The sequence below is a fragment of the Labrus mixtus genome, chromosome 18, assembly GCF_963584025.1.
Source record: "Labrus mixtus chromosome 18, fLabMix1.1, whole genome shotgun sequence".
NCBI lineage: Eukaryota > Metazoa > Chordata > Actinopteri > Labriformes > Labridae > Labrus > Labrus mixtus.
In genome coordinates, this window is record NC_083629.1 from 13,808,502 (window position 1) to 13,827,021 (window position 18,520).

The 18,520-nt window shown below is 39.7% G+C and overlaps 1 protein-coding gene across 1 annotated transcript; it reads left to right on the forward strand.

Moving 5' to 3' along the window:
- Positions 1-953: 953 nt before the first annotated feature.
- Positions 954-18,304, forward strand: lrrc9 (leucine rich repeat containing 9). Its single transcript, XM_061063442.1, has 32 exons — positions 954-1,172; positions 1,319-1,459; positions 1,635-1,698; positions 1,802-1,872; positions 2,754-2,936; positions 3,179-3,334; positions 3,450-3,483; positions 3,535-3,658; positions 3,765-3,896; positions 4,010-4,189; positions 4,320-4,437; positions 4,777-4,912; positions 5,011-5,151; positions 5,249-5,373; positions 5,630-5,815; positions 5,907-6,026; positions 6,194-6,385; positions 6,468-6,593; positions 7,701-7,841; positions 7,979-8,156; positions 8,265-8,485; positions 8,578-8,700; positions 8,795-8,925; positions 9,047-9,155; positions 9,239-9,378; positions 9,907-10,043; positions 10,502-10,719; positions 11,608-11,676; positions 12,516-12,641; positions 13,611-13,800; positions 13,976-14,132; positions 14,249-18,304. Exons 1-32 carry the CDS (start codon positions 1,020-1,022, stop codon positions 14,280-14,282), a joined length of 4,356 nt encoding a protein of 1,451 aa, XP_060919425.1. The 5' UTR covers positions 954-1,019; the 3' UTR covers positions 14,283-18,304.
- Positions 18,305-18,520: the final 216 nt, after the last annotated feature.

Consider the following 18,520-nt stretch of genomic DNA (forward strand, 5'->3'; position numbering starts at 1 on the left):
CCATTGCAAGGGTGTTTTTTTTTTTTTTTTTACTAAGGCGTACTAGGCACATTAATGCAAAAAAGTGTGCGTTTTGTGGTTTTGTGAAATATGAAATTGTAGTGTGGCGCCCTCGTGTGGTATCTCTAAGTATGAGCAGTACTGCAAAAGTTTCAACATGGCTCCTTAGCAACCAGACGCTGGTCCGGACACAGACAGATGCCAAACATTGCTGAACTCAGATGGGCTTCAGAGTGTGTTTGAGCTCAACAGGTCCGCCGGTATTATTTAATTTGCTTGTAAAGAATAACGTTAATTTATCTGCCGTGGTAGATTGAATCGTATATATCGGATATATTACCTTCCGTCAATTACTGACAAAATCCAAATATCTGTACCTAACGTTAGCTTGCCCGTGCCATAACTTTCAAGGCCAGCTAAGTTGGCAGAAATGTGTGGAAAACTTTGGTTTGTTTGCTTACTTACCTCAGGTATCTTTTCCCCGTGCTGTCTGTACACTGTTTAAGGCGTGATGTGTGCATCATTAGGGCACATTTCATGACATGAAAGCTATGATACAGAGCGAGAAACAAAAGCACCGCGGCGATGAGGAGGTGGTCAAAGAGCTGGTGAGTATGGAATTCTCTTTCAATTTACATGGTAAATGGTTTTAAGAGCCGGTTTTAATGCTACTGCTTCCAACAAATAAATCAGCATTGTTTTGGGTCAGCGGTGTAGCTAAGTTGGCAGAGCAGGTGCCCTTTGACGAGAGGCCAGGCCACAGTCCTTAGTGGTCGTTGGTTCGACCCCTGATTCAGATGTTATTTGGTGCTTGATGCCTCACTCTCTCTAAACACATTTACTATATCTGTCTTGTCAAATTAAGGTCAAAAAGACCAAAATGTAATCTTAATGTTAATATTACATTCCAAATGATCATTCAAGTGATTCTGTCACATGTGTTTTCTCTCTAGTGTATTGCCAATGGTGTGTCCTATGAAAAGATTGCTCAAGAAGGATGCAACATCAGCTCCCTGGAGATGTTCTTCTCTGGTTTCCCCCGGATGGTCGGTCTTAACTTCTTCCCCAGACTCTGTCAGCTCACCATAGTAGGCCAGAGCATAAATCACATTGATGGACTCGAGTGCTGTACTCTGCTTCAGGAGCTCTGGGTAGTCCAGTGCAATCTGACAGTACGTTTCCAATCACTCAATAAGGCGTTTATTGGGCAATGTTTTAACCTTACACTTTATTATCTAAATTTTTCTCTTCGGTTCTGCACAAGTTAACTATACACATTTAATTAAAGAGTAATTTGTTCAATGTTCTTTTCTTGCAGGAAATATCAGGGGTACAGAATTGTCAGCAACTAAAGAAACTCTATCTTTATAACAATCATATCAGTGAAATAAAGAACTTACAGATGCAGGGGGACCTAGAAGTCCTGTGGCTCAACAATAACTGCATAAGTCAGATACAGGTTTGAATTTGAACTTCTGAATTCACTTCCAGCCTTCTTGTCTGTGATTGCAATTTGTCAATTTAATTAATAAAACCTGCCCCCCAAAAAGGAATTTGACACTAATTTTCATATCAGTCTAATGTTCTCGTTTTATAATCTTTCCTCATTTTTTAAAATGTATTTTTTTCCAAAGGGCTTGAACTCGCTTCACAATCTTAAAGAACTTAACCTTGCGGACAACAACATTGAAAAGATCGGTAGGTTTTTTTAAACTTTCTGTATTCACTTAGCTAGTTTTTATTGAGATTCAGTCAACTGTTTGAATAGAATAATAACGTGTTTCTAATAACTCATTTCAAGGGCACGGCCTTGACCCTAATGTCAGCCTTCAGAATCTTAATATCTCCGGGAACAAGATCAGCTCCTTTAAGGTAACATTAAAACAGAAATATGCTTTTGTTGATATTTTCAACTTGTTTTCTAAAATATTATTAAAATCCTTGATCTAAAGAAAAGGCCAAATCTCATTCTTGTGAAATGTCAGGGTCTCAGCCAGTTCACATTTTCAATCAAGTCTACAATGAGCTAGCTACACAAGACTTTTATTGAGTTATTGAGTAGCATGATTTACGTTTTTGTCATTCTTGATTGAATGATATAGTCATGATTACATCTATTTAAAAAGTGATCAAAAAAGGCTTCCTCTGTGTTAGTCAGTCACAGAAGATGTAGACTGTAGCTGAGACACTCATTCAGAGTATTTCATCCAAGTCATAATGAACAATACACAAAAACGTGTTGTGTCTTCAATATTGATTGGATTAACACCAGAGATCATATTTGTGCAGTAAACCTTTTGTCACCAAAAAGTGTATTCTGCCTTTGATGGCATCCATCCAATATTTAAACGTCCTTATCATATGCAGTCAGCATGACATGAGCTGCAGAAAGTTTGTTATATTACCTTAATACATATAAAAAATATATATATAATAGATATTGTGATACAATAATATATTGTATCACAATATCTTTACAATAAGTCATACATGGCTGAAAAACAAAGCTTTTAGTGCTTGCCTAATTATTCCTCCTGCTTCTTATGGATAGATAGAGAAATAAATTAGATAGTTTAAAAAAAAAAAAAAACACAGTTTAATCATCAAGGCAGAAGAAGGATCTGGATGTCTGTCAAAACTGATATTGTTGTTTAATTTTTGGAAGACAGAAGTACTTTTGTGATACAACTTAAGCCAATAGAATGAAGTAAAACCACTTTAATGAATTAGCCATGTGTGCTCTGTTCTACCAGGAGCTGACCATGATCGCCCACTTACCCCATATGAAAGAACTGGCACTGAAAGACCCCACGTCCACCCCAAACCCAGTGTGTCTGCTGTGTAACTATGCCACACATGTTCTGTACCACATGCCAGGCCTCCAGCGACTTGACACCTACGACGTTTCGAGCAAGCAAGTCAAGGAAGCAGCTGAGGTAGTGAGGAGGAGACCATCAGAAACCACGTGTTACACTAACTGAGCACATCTAGGATCTGTTTAGCACTTAAGAGGAGACAAATTCTCATGATTTGTGTTGTCTTCCAATGTTTTGCTAAGTTCTTAAAGATATTTCTCTTAGAATATTCTTAGCTTGCTTGAGACATAGTATAAAATAAATAATTGAGAAATTATAAAGCGATTTGTTTCAGTGCACCAGTGACGTTTTTTTGTTTGTAGTCCACAGTAATGAAGAAAATGATGTACTACAACATGCGCGTCCGTACTGCTCAGAGGAACCTGGCAGAGACCCGGCTCAGTTTAAAGGAGAGGAAGAGAAATATGTTGCAGTTACCGGAAGAATGCATCAGAACAATCAATCACACCCTAAAGAATGTATGTGTACAGTCCTTGAAACTTTCTTCAAAATGATTAACAGTAACAAGAGTTTATGATCATTCATATGTTTGTTATTGGACAAGGTTAAATTGACATTTTGAATCCCACCTAGCTTGAAAAGGAGCTCTCCAAATTGCCGGCTGGTTGTAAGAAGTCTGCCTGCATGTTGGAGGACACATCATCACAACCGGCTGAAGGTCCAGGTGACAGACGTGACACACCCACCGACATCAGTCATGATCCCACTATGGAGCGCAAAATATTGAGCAAGATTGAAGCACTGAGAGAGAGACTGTTGATATGGACGAGGAGAATAGATGAGTCAGTATATTTGAAGACATTACAGAGAGAACATTTAAAAATATATATATATTTTATGAAGTTATTCTTCTACTACAATCAAGCATGTTACTTTTCCTCTTCTCAGGATCGAGGCCCGGTTCCAGCGAGATATTTCCCAAGCCAGAAACATGATGGAATATACTGTGAAGTTTCTGTTGATGGAGCTAGAAAGTGTTGGAAATATTCGTTTGGAGGAGGGCTGCACCACAGACCCTTGGTACATACTTTGACTCATAAAAAGAAAAATACAACCATCGTAAATTTGACAGCTGCAGAGAATATATCAAACACAGCTTTAACTTGTAGTTTCTTCTTTTGTGTTCCAAACAGGTTTACTTCCTGTTGCGACCTCCTGCTTTCACGCTTCTCTCTTTCAGACTTCAGGGTTCATGGCATCACTGGTCTTAAGATCAGTAAAGTTATACGCATCCACAATAGCGCTTTGAGGCTTCGCGTCGAGGACAAATTTCACAACCTACTAACAAGCAAAGAGTCGACTAACTTTTCACAGTAAGCTAAACTAGATCGCAATGAAGAACAACAACCATTGTGTTTTAAGAAATCATTAACAGAAATGTTAACATTTATAATTGTAAGTAACAGGGAAGTCTATTCTGTTGAATCTAAACTGTTCAAGAAGGAATTACAGACGTCGGCTGGAGCACTTGTTCTACGCAGCTGATCCTGAAGGAAATAATGAAAAGGAAGACATTTTGCACGTTCTCGAGGAAGGCTTCGAAACATCCAAACAAAATAAGGTGTGCACCTTTGTATTATTGTTAAGACCTTTATTCCACAACAGTCAGTCTACTCAGCAAGAATTGATTCCACTGGGCATGGGGAGAAAAACCAAAGCTAGTAGTAAGATAAGGATTATTTGGTTATCCTTTTTGTACCTGTATATGTGACACACAGTGACAAACAGAAATAATTCCCTTACAGATACATACACTGTAATACACATACCGGTACATGTTACAGTCACAAGTTGTACCATTGAAGCACTTGTAATAGTGAGTTGTAGAAACTGTTTGAAATGATTTGGTTGGATTCAAAGTTAGATCATGCTAACCTTTACCATGTTGACTCTGATCTAGTCCTTGGAGATAGAGGGTGCTATACCTTTATCCAACAGCCTGTTTGTGACTGAACAGCCCAGAATCCAACACACACTGAGTCAGGCCAGCCGAGGCGAGCCCAAGCACAGTACAGATATGATCCCCTTTAGGCATGGTGAGTTACATGTGATCATTGTCACCATCATGTCTTTATATTACCCTACATTGTGACAACTGGTGAAGCTTGATGCTTTTGTTTTTTTTCCCACTAAGGTAAGATTATTGTTTCCAAAGTGTTTGTGGGCCACAGCACGCCTTTCAGGGAGGGAGAACCAGTAGACAGAAACAGCTATCCCAGAGCGTACTCTGTTTATCGCAATGTGGACGCTAAGCATAGAATTGCTTTGAGTGAAGGTAAGCAGTGTATTACCAGGTGAAAGAAGATATTTTTAAGTCAGTTCTTGAACAATGTTATTTTTATCTTTTTCCTTTTCTTTTTTTTTTTGTTCAGAGAGCCCTCGTTCCTCAAAAACACACGCTGGTCCTGACTGCAGTCCCCGACAAAGACAGTGGTTTGTGTTTGACCATGAGCTCATCCTGCCGGAGTACATCATTTATTTTGAATACACCACTGGGGTACGTAAATAATTGCTTTTACTGTTGTGAATGTTCTTTGCAAATGAACTTTCTATATATGACCTAATTCTAAAAATGTGAATTAAATCTGAGTCTTTTTTTAAAGAAGAAATCTGATTTGTTGTCCTCTCTCTTTAAATTTGTTTCAATTTTATTTTGATTGTATTTGAACAATCTATAAACAACTTACCTACCTATTATTAGTAGATAGTTACTGTATGTACCAAGCTGATAACTTCTAATATGTTGTTACTAGGATGGAGAACATCCTGCACTGCCAGGCAATGGTACAGGCACAAATAATACTCCTTCAAACGATATCATCCTGGACAAGGAAGTCCATAGCATGGAGCCCGTGTTAAAGCCTCAGCCAAAGCTGTTGAGTTTGGATGACAAAGTTTTGCTTAATGTGGCCAGAGCCAATGTCCTCAGTCAGATCACTGTAAGTATTATAGCTTGTCAAATGGCATATTATTCTATAGCAATTTCATACACTCACAAAATACCTTTTTTGTTGTTGTATTAATCGGCAGGTGCTGAACCTTCATGGCAACAGTCTTAGTAAAATTAAGGAGATTTCCCATCTCACAGCTCTGCGGCATCTCACCATCAGCTTCAATGAGTTCACACATCTGGACGACATTTCTCACATGGTAAAACTGATGCTTGAAAAGATTGTTATTGAGCTTGAGCTTTACAGTTTGTCTAAAGTCAGAAGAAAGCTGCATTTTAAAGTGTATGTAAAGTCTTCGTCATAATGTAATGGAATTAATGGAGGGAAAAAGTTTAACATCTATTGTTGCTGTCATCTAAATCTCAGCCCAACCTTGAGTTTCTGGACACCAGCTATAACCGCCTGGCAACCTTAGAGGGGCTGAGGGGGTTGGGGCAGCTTAAACAACTCGATGTGCGCTGGAACAAGTTGACCAAGGCCAGAGAGGATACAGCTGTGCTCAGAAAACACACACCAGCTCTACTGAGGCTTGACACCCGGTATAACCCCTGGAACAAGGTGTGGCCTCCTATCTGCTAAAAAAGTTTTTTGTAAAATGCACATGGGAAGACATACAGTGACGTTGTTTTCTTTTCTCCAGCCTGAAGCAGTAAGGAAGACTGTACTGGGCCGTCTGACGACCCTCACACACCTGGACAATGTGATGGTGACAGAGGAGGAGGCTGCTGAGGCTGTTCACATGGCTGCTGGATCCAAAATGAACCAGGTCAAGCTCTTACAGATACTGTAGGTTGCTGTACAGTGTGACTAAATCAATACATAGATCAAATAACTACAATTATTGAAAACATTTTACATTCAATTGAAAAAAAAAACAATGTCAGTCCACTGCCTATTTCTTGATCTATATACCAAGATTACTCTCCTTAGTGTTTCAGCACTTTGGGTGCTACTTCAGTGTCTTGACACACAGTGCAGGTGTCTTTACTATTGTTGTTGTCCTTTTTATGTCTAGTGCTGTCGTTGATTAGATAGCAACTTGTTGGCACCCAGGGGTGAACTTGTCTTAAAATGAGGCATGGTCAGGCACAAAGGGGGGCATTCCTATCTTGAGGACGCAAAAAATGACTTAGCCCTAGACCACCTAAAACTTGATCTCAAGTCCGTGGCTCAGTGTGTCCCTGCTTTTCAGAGGCTGATTAGAAAGATGGGCATACACTGAGTTCACTACGCACTTCCACTGAGCTTGTTCCACACACACAGGATGCACAACAGCGCACCTACTCCACATTTTAATATCAGTGCATTTGCTAACACATTTAAATAGATTTTTTATGGGACTGGAGGACATCTACTAACACCATATTCTCATCCAGAGACTCAGTCCACTGCGAATGTTGTCTAATACAAACAGAAACAAACATGGAAGCACACACACTCACAATAATTGTTAGACAAATGAAACAAATAAATACATGTTTTGAGCCTACCTTTATTTCATTCTGAGCAGTGAGCACACAGAACTTTAGTTAACATAGATCCTCTCAGTGTGTCTGGAGATTTTAGTAATTATTGAGGTTATGCTTTTGTGTCTCATGCGGAATACTGTATGTACGTATGAAAGCCAAGGTTATGTCACGCGCCCAATGTAGAGGCCTTAGCTGTCATCACAGTGGCCTCGGGTTCAATTCCAACCTCATACCTTTACTTCATGTCATCCCTCACTCTCTCCTCCCAACATTTTCTGTCTCTCTTCAGCTCTCCTCTCCGATAGAGTCAAAAATATAACTTTAATAAAAAGGTTCCTAATAGTATACCAGTATATTTCCTCATGGACTGTAACTTATTCAGACCTGTTAAAACTCTGTTGCAGGCATCCCTTCTGGTTCACTCACGTACAAATGATGAACGGCCTCGCAGTCTCAGCCTGCTGTCAACAGCTCAGCTCCTATGTCTACTCAGTCCTGCACAATGGAGCATTAACACAGAGCTGGAACCTGACTGGACTGCAAATGTAAGCCACAAGCATGCATGTTTCTCTGCCAAGCAGTTATGTTTAAGTTTTTTTTTTTAAAGTTATACACTGTTTAATATCTGCATTTAATCATACGGTACTTGATTCATGTGTTTGTGGCCCATACATTTGAGCAGATCACTGCCCTGAACCTTGACAGCCAGAGGATTTCCAAACTAATCAGTCTGAATAAGCTGGTCAACCTGCGCTGGGCCTCCTTTAATGATAATGACATTTCCAGAGTGGAGGGTCTTGAGAGTTGTTTGAAGCTGGAGGAGCTTTCCATCAACAACAACAACATCAGCACACTCAGTGGTTAGACAAACTTTTACTTTGACACTGAAGTTGTGAAATAAAAAGATAAAGATAAACTTAAAATAAAAAAATAGCTTCATCATAACCTCTTTGTCCCTTTTTCTTTAGGTCTTTCCAAACTGCGTTGCCTCAATAAACTGAGTCTAGATGGGAATCAGCTGTCTATCCTGGATGCCTCCACTCTGGATCAGCTTCCCAACCTGTCCTTTCTGTCTGTGGAGAACAACACCATCAGTTCTCTGCATGGCATACAGAGAGTTCACTCCCTTCTTGAGCTCTACATTGGCAACAACCGAATTTCAACGTCACAGGACATCTACTTTTTAAAGGCAAATGGGAGGAAAATAAGGACACAAAGTGTCAGACTTTCCTATCATTTTCACTGTGTTTTCTGTACTTACACGCTCCAATCTATTTTCAGGGATTGTCAAATCTCATCATCCTAGATCTTTATGGAAATCCTTTATTGGAGCGACTGGAAAACTATCGCATTTATGTTGTGTTCCACCTACCCTCCCTTAGAGCTCTGGATGGCATTGCTGTCGTATGTACTGACAAAAGCACACCAGTTAAACCTCTCAGATATTGTGTTCATGTGGCATAATAACACACAGTTTGTTCTTGTTTGTTTTTTCAAGGAGGTAACTGAGTGTGAAAATGCAAAGGACATGTTTGGAGGAAGACTAACACCTGACATGCTAGCAGAAAAGTTGGGCCACTCAAACTACACAGACATAACCTACCTTACCCTGCAGTCCTGCTCTATACGGTAACAGCCAGGTTATACAGATAGATAAACACAACATACACCCAGTAATGCATGAACATTAACATATTGGTTGACTGTGTTTAAAAATATTTATTAATCAAACATTTTTATCCCCTCACAGGATGGTGGATCTGACTCCAGCAGACCTGTTCTGTAATGTACGCAGTGTCAACTTAGACCACAACAACCTTACCTCTTTCTCAGGCCTCATCTACCTGCCCAACATCAAAGTAAAACGAACTCTTGAGGTCAAATATTCAAATGCTAGATTTTCATGCAACTGAGTTGTGAGCAATACAATATTTCTTTACAGGCTTTGTGTCTGAACTACAACCACATTGAGTCCATCTTCCCCAGACAAAAGACCCAGGCCCATCTGACAAACAGACAGATACTCTACAGCAAAGTTCACTCCAGTGGATATGGCCAACAGAGCCCATCCAAAGGCAAAGTGTAACAGAGTTTTATTTGAATGATTCATGTTTTTCCACTGTTTTAAAGTTAGATGTGTATGATGTTTAACCTGAGATGAAATTGTAGACTGTCACCATAAGGGGGCAGCACTGACCAGCCAATGAGGAACCTGCTTCTTGCTCTAAAAACTAACTCGTTATAATAGGCACATATAAACCCTTATAAAATCCTTAAGTACATGATGTTATTGATAAAACTTAGTTTATGTAATAATTTATTCCGATATGTTCACTGTTTCTAGACATGTAACGCCTAATATACAATAAATGTATTTATATCTTTGTAGTATATTTCTAGTTTCTACATTGTCAGCATATATTAGGAATAATGATATGATCTAACATTTGTACTTTCCTTTGGTGGTAACCAGTATATGAGCAGTGCTGTGACAGGCATATGTGTGATTGCCTTTGGGTGGTCTGCACCTGTGAAGTTAAAAGAGACAGCAGGAGCAACAAAAGAGATGTTCATTTAACCACAGACTGTCATTCTGTGATTGTGTTTAAGGGAAACTGGGCCTACTGGCAGTCTGGATCCTCTGATGGGCAGCCTGGAAGTGCTGCATTTGAGTCACAATGGCATCTCCAATATGGCCAATCTGCAGCTCAGCAGGCTCACCAGTCTTAAAGCACTCTTTCTCCAAGGTATGTATGGTTGGCGTACAACCCCGATCTAACAAAGTGTGATCCGTGTAAAGAGTCTGTGAAAAGGCAAACACTGAGAAACAAGTCTCCCATAGACCTAAGGCCAGGTGGGAGATGAGACTGGAAGAAAAGAACCCTGACTTTCTTTTCAATCGCTGTTGATGGCTTCTGATTGAGTTTTGCTTTTTCAGGGCTATTTGTCCCACAAAGGCGACATTACTTGTCCTTTCTTCCTTTTTTTTTGTTGCTTGGAATCCTTTCGAAGATGCCTCTGTAATTTCAGTGCCTTTTACACCCGAGGCAAACAATAAATATCCACCAAAAAAACAACATTGCCTGAAAATACTTCCCTGAATGCTGTTTGGTGTAAGATATATACAGTTATTTGCTTATAGTTGTATTAGACTATTGTTTGAGATTTCTTTACATTGTTTTGATTCAGATTTCTCTTTCCTTAGATAATGAGATCAGCCAGGTGGAAGGATTGGAGGGGAATCACCTGCTCAGAGAGCTTGTGTTGGACAGGAATCGCATCAAAGCTCTGGCTGAAAACTCTTTCAATGCGCAGAGCGTCCTGCTAGAACTGCACCTAGCAGAGAACCGAATCCGGGAGCTCAACCATCTGCATCCTTTAACTGAGCTCCGCAAGCTTGATCTTGGCACGAACAAGTTGCAGGTATGCTCAAGAAGCGGACATTTCTTCACCTGCTGATTTTTTTTCACGTTTATATTCAGATTGTCATTTAAACTGAATTTTCGGATTCCAATTAGGCTGCCATAATGACTCAACAGAGACATTTCCTGAGGTGACCACCAAGGTCACAGTGAGCCTTTGTGTAGTTTTTTTGATCTACCAACATACTGATTGGTTCTTATGTAAAATATGTCAGATGTTGAAGAATGTATTTTATTCAGCATACTGGGTTATTACTTTTCCCTACATTTGCAAAGTCAGACATGAAGTATAGTAATCATGAGTCATTACCCCCCCCCCCCCCCCCCCCCCAGCTGTGGTATGTTATGGGTAGCATTAAGGAGAATCAAGTTTGATTGAAGGTCAGGGCCGTGTGTATGAAGACAGACGTGAACAATCAGGAAATGTGTAATCAGCTTCTCAGCCTGCATGTCTTTCTCACCAAGGGCAAGTGATTTGCACTTTTGTTGCCAGTTTCTTCTTCCCTTCACTTCCTTAATGTTTTCATGCATTCAATTAAGACATAAATACAGCAATCAACCCAGAGCAGCAGTTCTCACAGGGGGGGGGGGGGGGTCTTTGAATCACAGCCAAATGCAGCCATAAACCTGTGAATGACTGTAAAACACTTCCAATGCCCCGTTTGCGTGCCCAAACTCTCCCGTGAGATTAATATGAGCTCACACATGTAATCTCTCCCATCAGCTGCTTCCATCCTCCCAACACCAAAATTATGAAGGGGTCAGGCCGGATGCATATGTCTTCATTATCAACACACAGCAGGCTACTCTCAGTATGAAAGTTAAATGAATGGATAGTGGACAATAATTATTAAAGACAAACTCTTCTTTGTTTCTTTACTTTTTAAAGGACATCACAGAGCTTGAAAAACTAGATGTTCTTCCTTCGCTGTCGGAGCTCTCTGTTGTTGGCAATCCCGTGAGTATCACAAGTGTTTGTGCATCGAACACAACTTGGATTTATTTTTTTAAAGGACCACAGGGCACTTTGAACTCTTTCACTCGAAAACAAATCATCAAAAGTACGCTCACAGGCTCAATTTCTCACTTGCACCACCCAGACCACTATCCCAATGTAACTCTGAGGTTCCAAATTAAGCGATTACATGATGGCCCATCTGCTGTGCCTCAAACTGGCCGGCATCAGAGACAAATCCGTTGACCAAATGGCAGGGCCCTATTGGCCCAGTTACATCACCCATCTGAAGCTCATGGATCAGGCCCCGATGCAGCCCATGGCCACTCTATCGTCTGCTGGGCTCTGCTCAGCTGTGGAAGTCTCTATAGTCCTCGACCCCATCCCCCTTCTTTTCCCATAGGAGGAGTTAATCCTGCCAGGGAGTAGAGGCCAACAGCTACCCCGGAGACAATACCTCCTGCTGTTGACAGGATGAAATCCCTACCTCACCCATGTTCCCTGGCATGAGTCGGTCTCCTCTTTTCCACTGGGCATCCACTGGCATGCACTCACAATTTCAAAACAGCAGCAGTGTCCTTAAGGAACGTAATGTTCTATGAATGAATTGGCTCAATTTCTATCCAGGCCAGAGGGGTCCCCTCAGCTGGGTGATGCTGTCACCTGGGTCTCTGGAATAGCTGTTGAGAACATGCTAATTTTGTAGGGATTCACACAGCAGCATAGTTATTCCAGATATCAGTCAGGCTTCATGTTAATAATGCTGAAAACTACTTCTGATCAGCATAATTCATTGCTGGGTTTTTGTTACAAACAGGTGGCTTTTTTTTCCCCTCTTCCAGGTGGCCAGAAATTCTCTCCACAGACCAGCTGTGGTGCTCCGTCTGTCTTCTCTGCAGGTACTGGATGGTGTGATGGTCACCTTGGAGGAAAGAACACGGGCTGAACTCTTCAGTGCTGATCATTCAGTGAGTGGAAAAATACCATGATTAAAGCCTTATCATTGTTGGGTCCTTATAAGATGTTTCCAGTATTTTAAGACTTTTGGAACAATTAAATTCATCAACAACAACAAAAAAGAATAATTTAACACTTTTCTATGTATCTATGTCTATGTATGAGAGAGGCCTCTGCTACTATATGTGTGCCTTCAGGTTTAAATGTAAAAGTTTCTCTGAAATCCTGGCCACAGTTCTGCATTCATTTTGTGTATATACAAAAAAGTGTTCCTCACAACATGTTTTAGGGACAGGAATAAGGCTATTTAAAGGATGCTCCTACTCTCTTTGTATTCCTGCGTACAGCAGAACCACAAATGAACTAAAACCTTGTTTGTCTAAAACCTCATAATGGGCCTGATCATGTAAGATAGAAAGCAACAGAAATAAACAAAATGCCAACAACCACACCACTGCCATGAAATAAGGGGGAAAATCCTGGATCAAAGTATTTTAGTCCGACTGAATTGATGTTCATGTAACAAGAGACCAGGGCAGTAATTCTCCTGCAGCTCTGAATTAAAAGCAGCCTAAGCCTGCTGGCATCATCCTGCTGATTAGATGAAATGTGCCCGGCCGATAATGCACCAGTGGATTTACCCCCTATTAGCCTGGTCAACACGACCCCCTCTGCTTGTTAATCATGGAAACGACTGAGCAGAGATCCTGGGTTTTCTCATTAAGACAAAGAAAAGCACAAACCTCATCACTGCTCATTTGTCACTCTTAATTTATGCCTTTGACTTCTTTCTTTAATATGGACATTGTTATTGATGAGTGATAATTGCATTTCGCTATAAGATGCATACTGTATATACGTATATGTGGATTATATATGTTGTACATTTGTAGACAACATATGAATTTCTGCTTTTGTTTTTCAGCGTAATCAAGCCCACAAAAGTTACCTTCACTCCTTATTTAATATTTCTCTTAAAGTCATGTTCCCAATGCCCTGGAGCTTCTCTTCCCACAACTGAGATCAACCTGCCTGAACTGCGACCTCTTATACCTCGGAACCCCCCTCTCAGAGCAGTGGGTATAAGTGGGGCACAACAGATCTCTATGCACAGGCACGATATCTTACCAACTAATGTGGAGGAATCTCAATTTCATTACCCATACACAAGTGAGTGTGACTTTTTTTTTCCTTATGGAGATCAGGAGTCTCTTCTTAAATATAATCCATTACAATAAGCTTCATATAGACGTTTTTTTCCTGCATACGATTTGTATAACAACTGAAGTTGACCCTCTTCATTCTGGCTCTCTCACCCACACCCTTGTATTAATTCTCAATTCAGACAAGCGGAACAAGAATGTGAATGCTCCTCGCAGCATCCAAACTGACATTAATTTCAGACACGGTCGGAGAACAGGAAGCAACCTGCCGACAGCAACTCTCCTTCCTGATGGAAACAGAGTCATGATCATGTATCCCAACCTAGAGCAAGACAGCAGGTGAGTTGATCCAAAACTATCTACAGGTCTAGCTATGTTTATTTTATAATATGAAAGATCCATTTAAAGATAATATGATTAATTTTAACTGTTTGCTTTTACTTTATATCTTTAAGATTTCCAAATGGTGGCAAATATCCTCCACTGTAGCATCCAGAAGCAGTGGAGCCCTCAACATCAAAGTAAAAAGTACTGGACAATCATTACACAATCAAGAGGTTAACACACACAACAGCCATCACTGTGTTGTAGTCTATAAAATTATACCACATTATACATTGATGATGGTGTTTTTGTGAGTGTACCTTTATGTATATGAGCATGGGTTATTGAAGACGTAGCACAAACTAACTCTCTGTAAACTTGAAACATTTCCTTTGCTGTTACATGCCACAAATCTCTTAGAAGAAAGTCTTAGATTTAATTTAAAATAAAAAAATATAGAGATAGAGAAAATTAGGTTGATTGTAATGCATCCCTTTCAAATGCTTACATAATGACTTTGACCTTATTTTCTATCCACATACATGGATCACTAACTATGGTAATCTGAGGATGAGAGGTTTTGGTGTCATTTCCTACAGCCATTCCATCCTTGGCCACAAACAAGTGGAAAAAAAAAACACTCACAGATGTAACGGCGTGTAAGGGTGGCATGCTGCATCCACTGGGTCAAATGCATCCCCAACAAGTGGATAATCCAGCTTTAGCACACCTCTCTGTGGACAATAATCTGCAGTCGCTCAGATAAAGATATAATCCTGAACGAGGTCCAAATGGATTTCAGAGATTGTCAGTTTCATCATGTTAGCCTCTTTTCCAAAAGCCCAGCACAGTTTTTGACTAATAGGCAAATCTGGTGTGTTGTAACTGGAACTGAACCTACTCCACTTGATATTTATGATCTGAGTTCTGCTCAGCATGAGATTGTAATCCTCTGTGTCTTCCTTTCAGTTTAAAATAGTAGTTCTGTAGTTAATAAAAACATAAATCTGAGCCTTAAATGTGGAGGAGATATCCTGTATTATGTGATTCAGAGCGTTTTCATTCTAGGACTTAAAACTGGTTACTATACAATAAAAAACTTCATGTGAACAAGTTAAGATAGGAAATGTACATCCATAAATATTTACATTTGTATTGTAATTGTTCATTTTAAGATTAGACGTTTACTTCTCTTATAATACATTCTCCATAATGAATGACACAACATACACAAATAAATTGGGACCCAGTTTTGTACTGTACACATCAGTAAAAAGTTTTCTTTTTCTCAATGAAAATCCTTTCCAGATAATATTTCTTTAAGTAGCAACATTTTCTGTTGTGTTTATTCCTTCAACCTGATGTTGAACTCTATTGATCAGTGGCATCGTCATGACCACTAGGTGTCCTTAGAGTTCCATTAGCTCTACCTTTACATGCTGCAAAACCAATCCTCAATGAATTTACCACATGCCCTTTAGATAGTAATTCTGAAGTTGTATACATGCTTGTGTATACTATTGTTCAGTGTTCCCGGCTTGTGTAGCCTGAGCTGAACATGTGAGGCAGCATCCAGATCCAGGCAGCAAAAGTTAAAAGCTCTCCCCAAACAAGCTCCTCTAATGCATGTACTTAACTTCACTTAATTTGTGTTAATTCCCAGCATTAAGCGGGGCTAATGACCGTGCAAGTGAGTGCACTGTCATTACCTTGCTCTGCTTGACATCAACAGGCAGCTGATGGACTCACATAAAAAAACCCTCTAATGCACAGATTTGGGGGCTCAGCGAGAGCTCTCTAATGCATTAGATATTGCAAAGGATAATTACATATTTTATGTGTGTACAGTTACTGTAACTGTTTTTATTGCAGTTGTATTTATGTATAGTGTAAGCTTTTAGCCAGCCTTGTGTTTCATACAATATGCTTCTCTTTGCATATATGCCAGTATTTTTAACATTTAAATGACATCAGCATAAAGATTGTGAATAATTCATCAGTTCTGAGTGAACCCAGATGCACCACTATCTCTGCCTATCTCTCCCACGTCTTGCTTCTCCATGTGAGCAGACCACATGGTTCTTAGCTGGTTTAATGGGATGGAATGTGACAGGTTATGTTTTCATCATCCTGATATGGAGCCCCGCTCGGGCAGGAGGGATAGAACAAGAGAGAGGAGAGGCAAAGTGAGTTGGTTTCTTCAGATGTAGCCTGGATTCATAATTAGACATGTTTTTTGCTTGTTGTGAATCAGTTATAGATGATGTTCTTTGCCCCATCCCCTACAACACACACACACACACACACACACACATAGACACACAGGAAAACACATGCTCTGCATGGGGCCATTACTGCTGGTCCACTAACTCCCTACATTTGCTGTGTCTGTGCATTCAGAGCACCATTAGTCCAAGACTCTGTGAATAATTGCTGAATGGACCATGTTTTCTCTGCTGTCTACGCAGGTTCTAGTGTCGGTTGCTGTGTGTGAAGTGAGAGCGATGGGGACATTGATTGATGTTTGATGTTGAAGATAACGCTGCATGTTGTGCAGTGCTTATGAAAGCAGTATGTGTAATGGATGAACAATATTAAACTCCACATGCATTATACATTTACCAGGCTGTATTAACTTTAGAAGCGCTTCAGAAGAGGTTACAATTACATACACACCAACACTTGACTTGGAACTGCTCCTGAAAAACTGAAATGTTCTCTCCACATCTAGCTGCTGTTGGCAAACAAATTGCAGGTCCTCATTGAAACATAAATTATCTTGTTTTTAAAAGGGGCATATTATGTTTTGAGTTTGTTTTTCATCCCCACAAATACATCCTCTTGAAAAACAATCTTGGCATATTGCTTCTCTCGAAATCTGTCATCCAGTTATTGTTGTCGCCTGTCATTTTCCTTTAAATTGTTTCCTTTGAGGCTCCCAGGATTAAAAAGGGAATAGGAAAACACAGATGAAAGAATGTTCTGAGAGTGACAATTAGAGTGAATAGGTAAATGCTTTTATTTTGTACAGACATTTTGAATGAGAGCACACCTCGCTGAAAACATTACATTTGAACTGCTATTTATTTCTGGTCTTGAATGTGATTTTTCACATTATTGAACCTGTGCGTCATTTCTCATATTAGTTCAATCAAACAAAGCATGGTGCATGTTTAAAATGGCAAAAACAAGGCACAAGTAACAAAACAACAGACAAATACCCAATTTTGTAAATGCAGCAGGAATCAATTTTCAGAGAATCGTCAGATTGTCTGCTGTTAGCAAATTGAAGCCAATTTGGTATCCGCCATTTGCATTTGTGTTACTGCTTTAATGACTCTTAAGTCTTAATTCAAGCTGATATGCTTCATCCAGTGGCCACACCAGAAATGGTGAAATGGTTTTAAATAAGTGGTGCTATTGGAAAGATTACAGGGTGCAATACATGTTGTCATGACTGATGGGCTCTTCTATTGTTGTGCGTTATTCTGCTCTATACAAAGTAGAAATTGCTTTTTCAAGACGACGAGGAAACACAAGCCCTGTTGAAGAATCACAACAACAACAATTTAATCTCCTTGGCTCCAGATTATTGTCTTTATTTGTGTTTATATTGCAGCCTTTTTAGTTGATCACTTCATGATCCTCCTTTTTGCCCTCCTAAATTCACCATAAATCAACATTTTGGAGAGGAAGACACTTGAACACAATCACTCTCATTATGTTGAAATAATAAAATACCTCTAGGATTTTCTCTTTTTTGTATGAACAACAAGGATTTTGAATGAAATATTAATATTCCTAATCCTATGTCAGTTTTTGGGGTTGACTAAGCGCATTATATTCAGGATTTAAAGATGCAGGCAAGAGAGAGGATGAAAAAAATGTAAGGAAAAGAAGGATAAACAATCCTCCTGGATCATGCCATTTGACTTAATTAGAAAGCGTACAATTGGACTGTCTTTGTAGAGAGAGAAACATGCAGAGTTAGAGCCACAGATCGGACTTGAACCGCTCACTTGGAGGACTATAGCCTCCGACCCAACCGCTAGGCCATCAGTGTCCAACCTGCTTAAATAATGTAATGGTAGGCTATTACAATTTACACCAAGATCACTAATACACTTGTGGATTATAACCGATAACCCATTATCTTTAGCTGCTGGATATCTTTGTGGAAGTCAATATGTTGGTGGCAAACGCTCAGTACCACTTCTGAACCTCCTGAATGAGTTAATATTTGAGATAGAGGCACTGTGAGGTGTGCACACAGACTATGTGTCAGGTGTGTTACCACTTGGCAACAAATTTCACGATATAAACAGCCTTGTCTGCAAAATTATGTATTTAACATTATATTTTTATTTTAATGTTATTGTTATTTTTATTGTGCTATGTTTGGT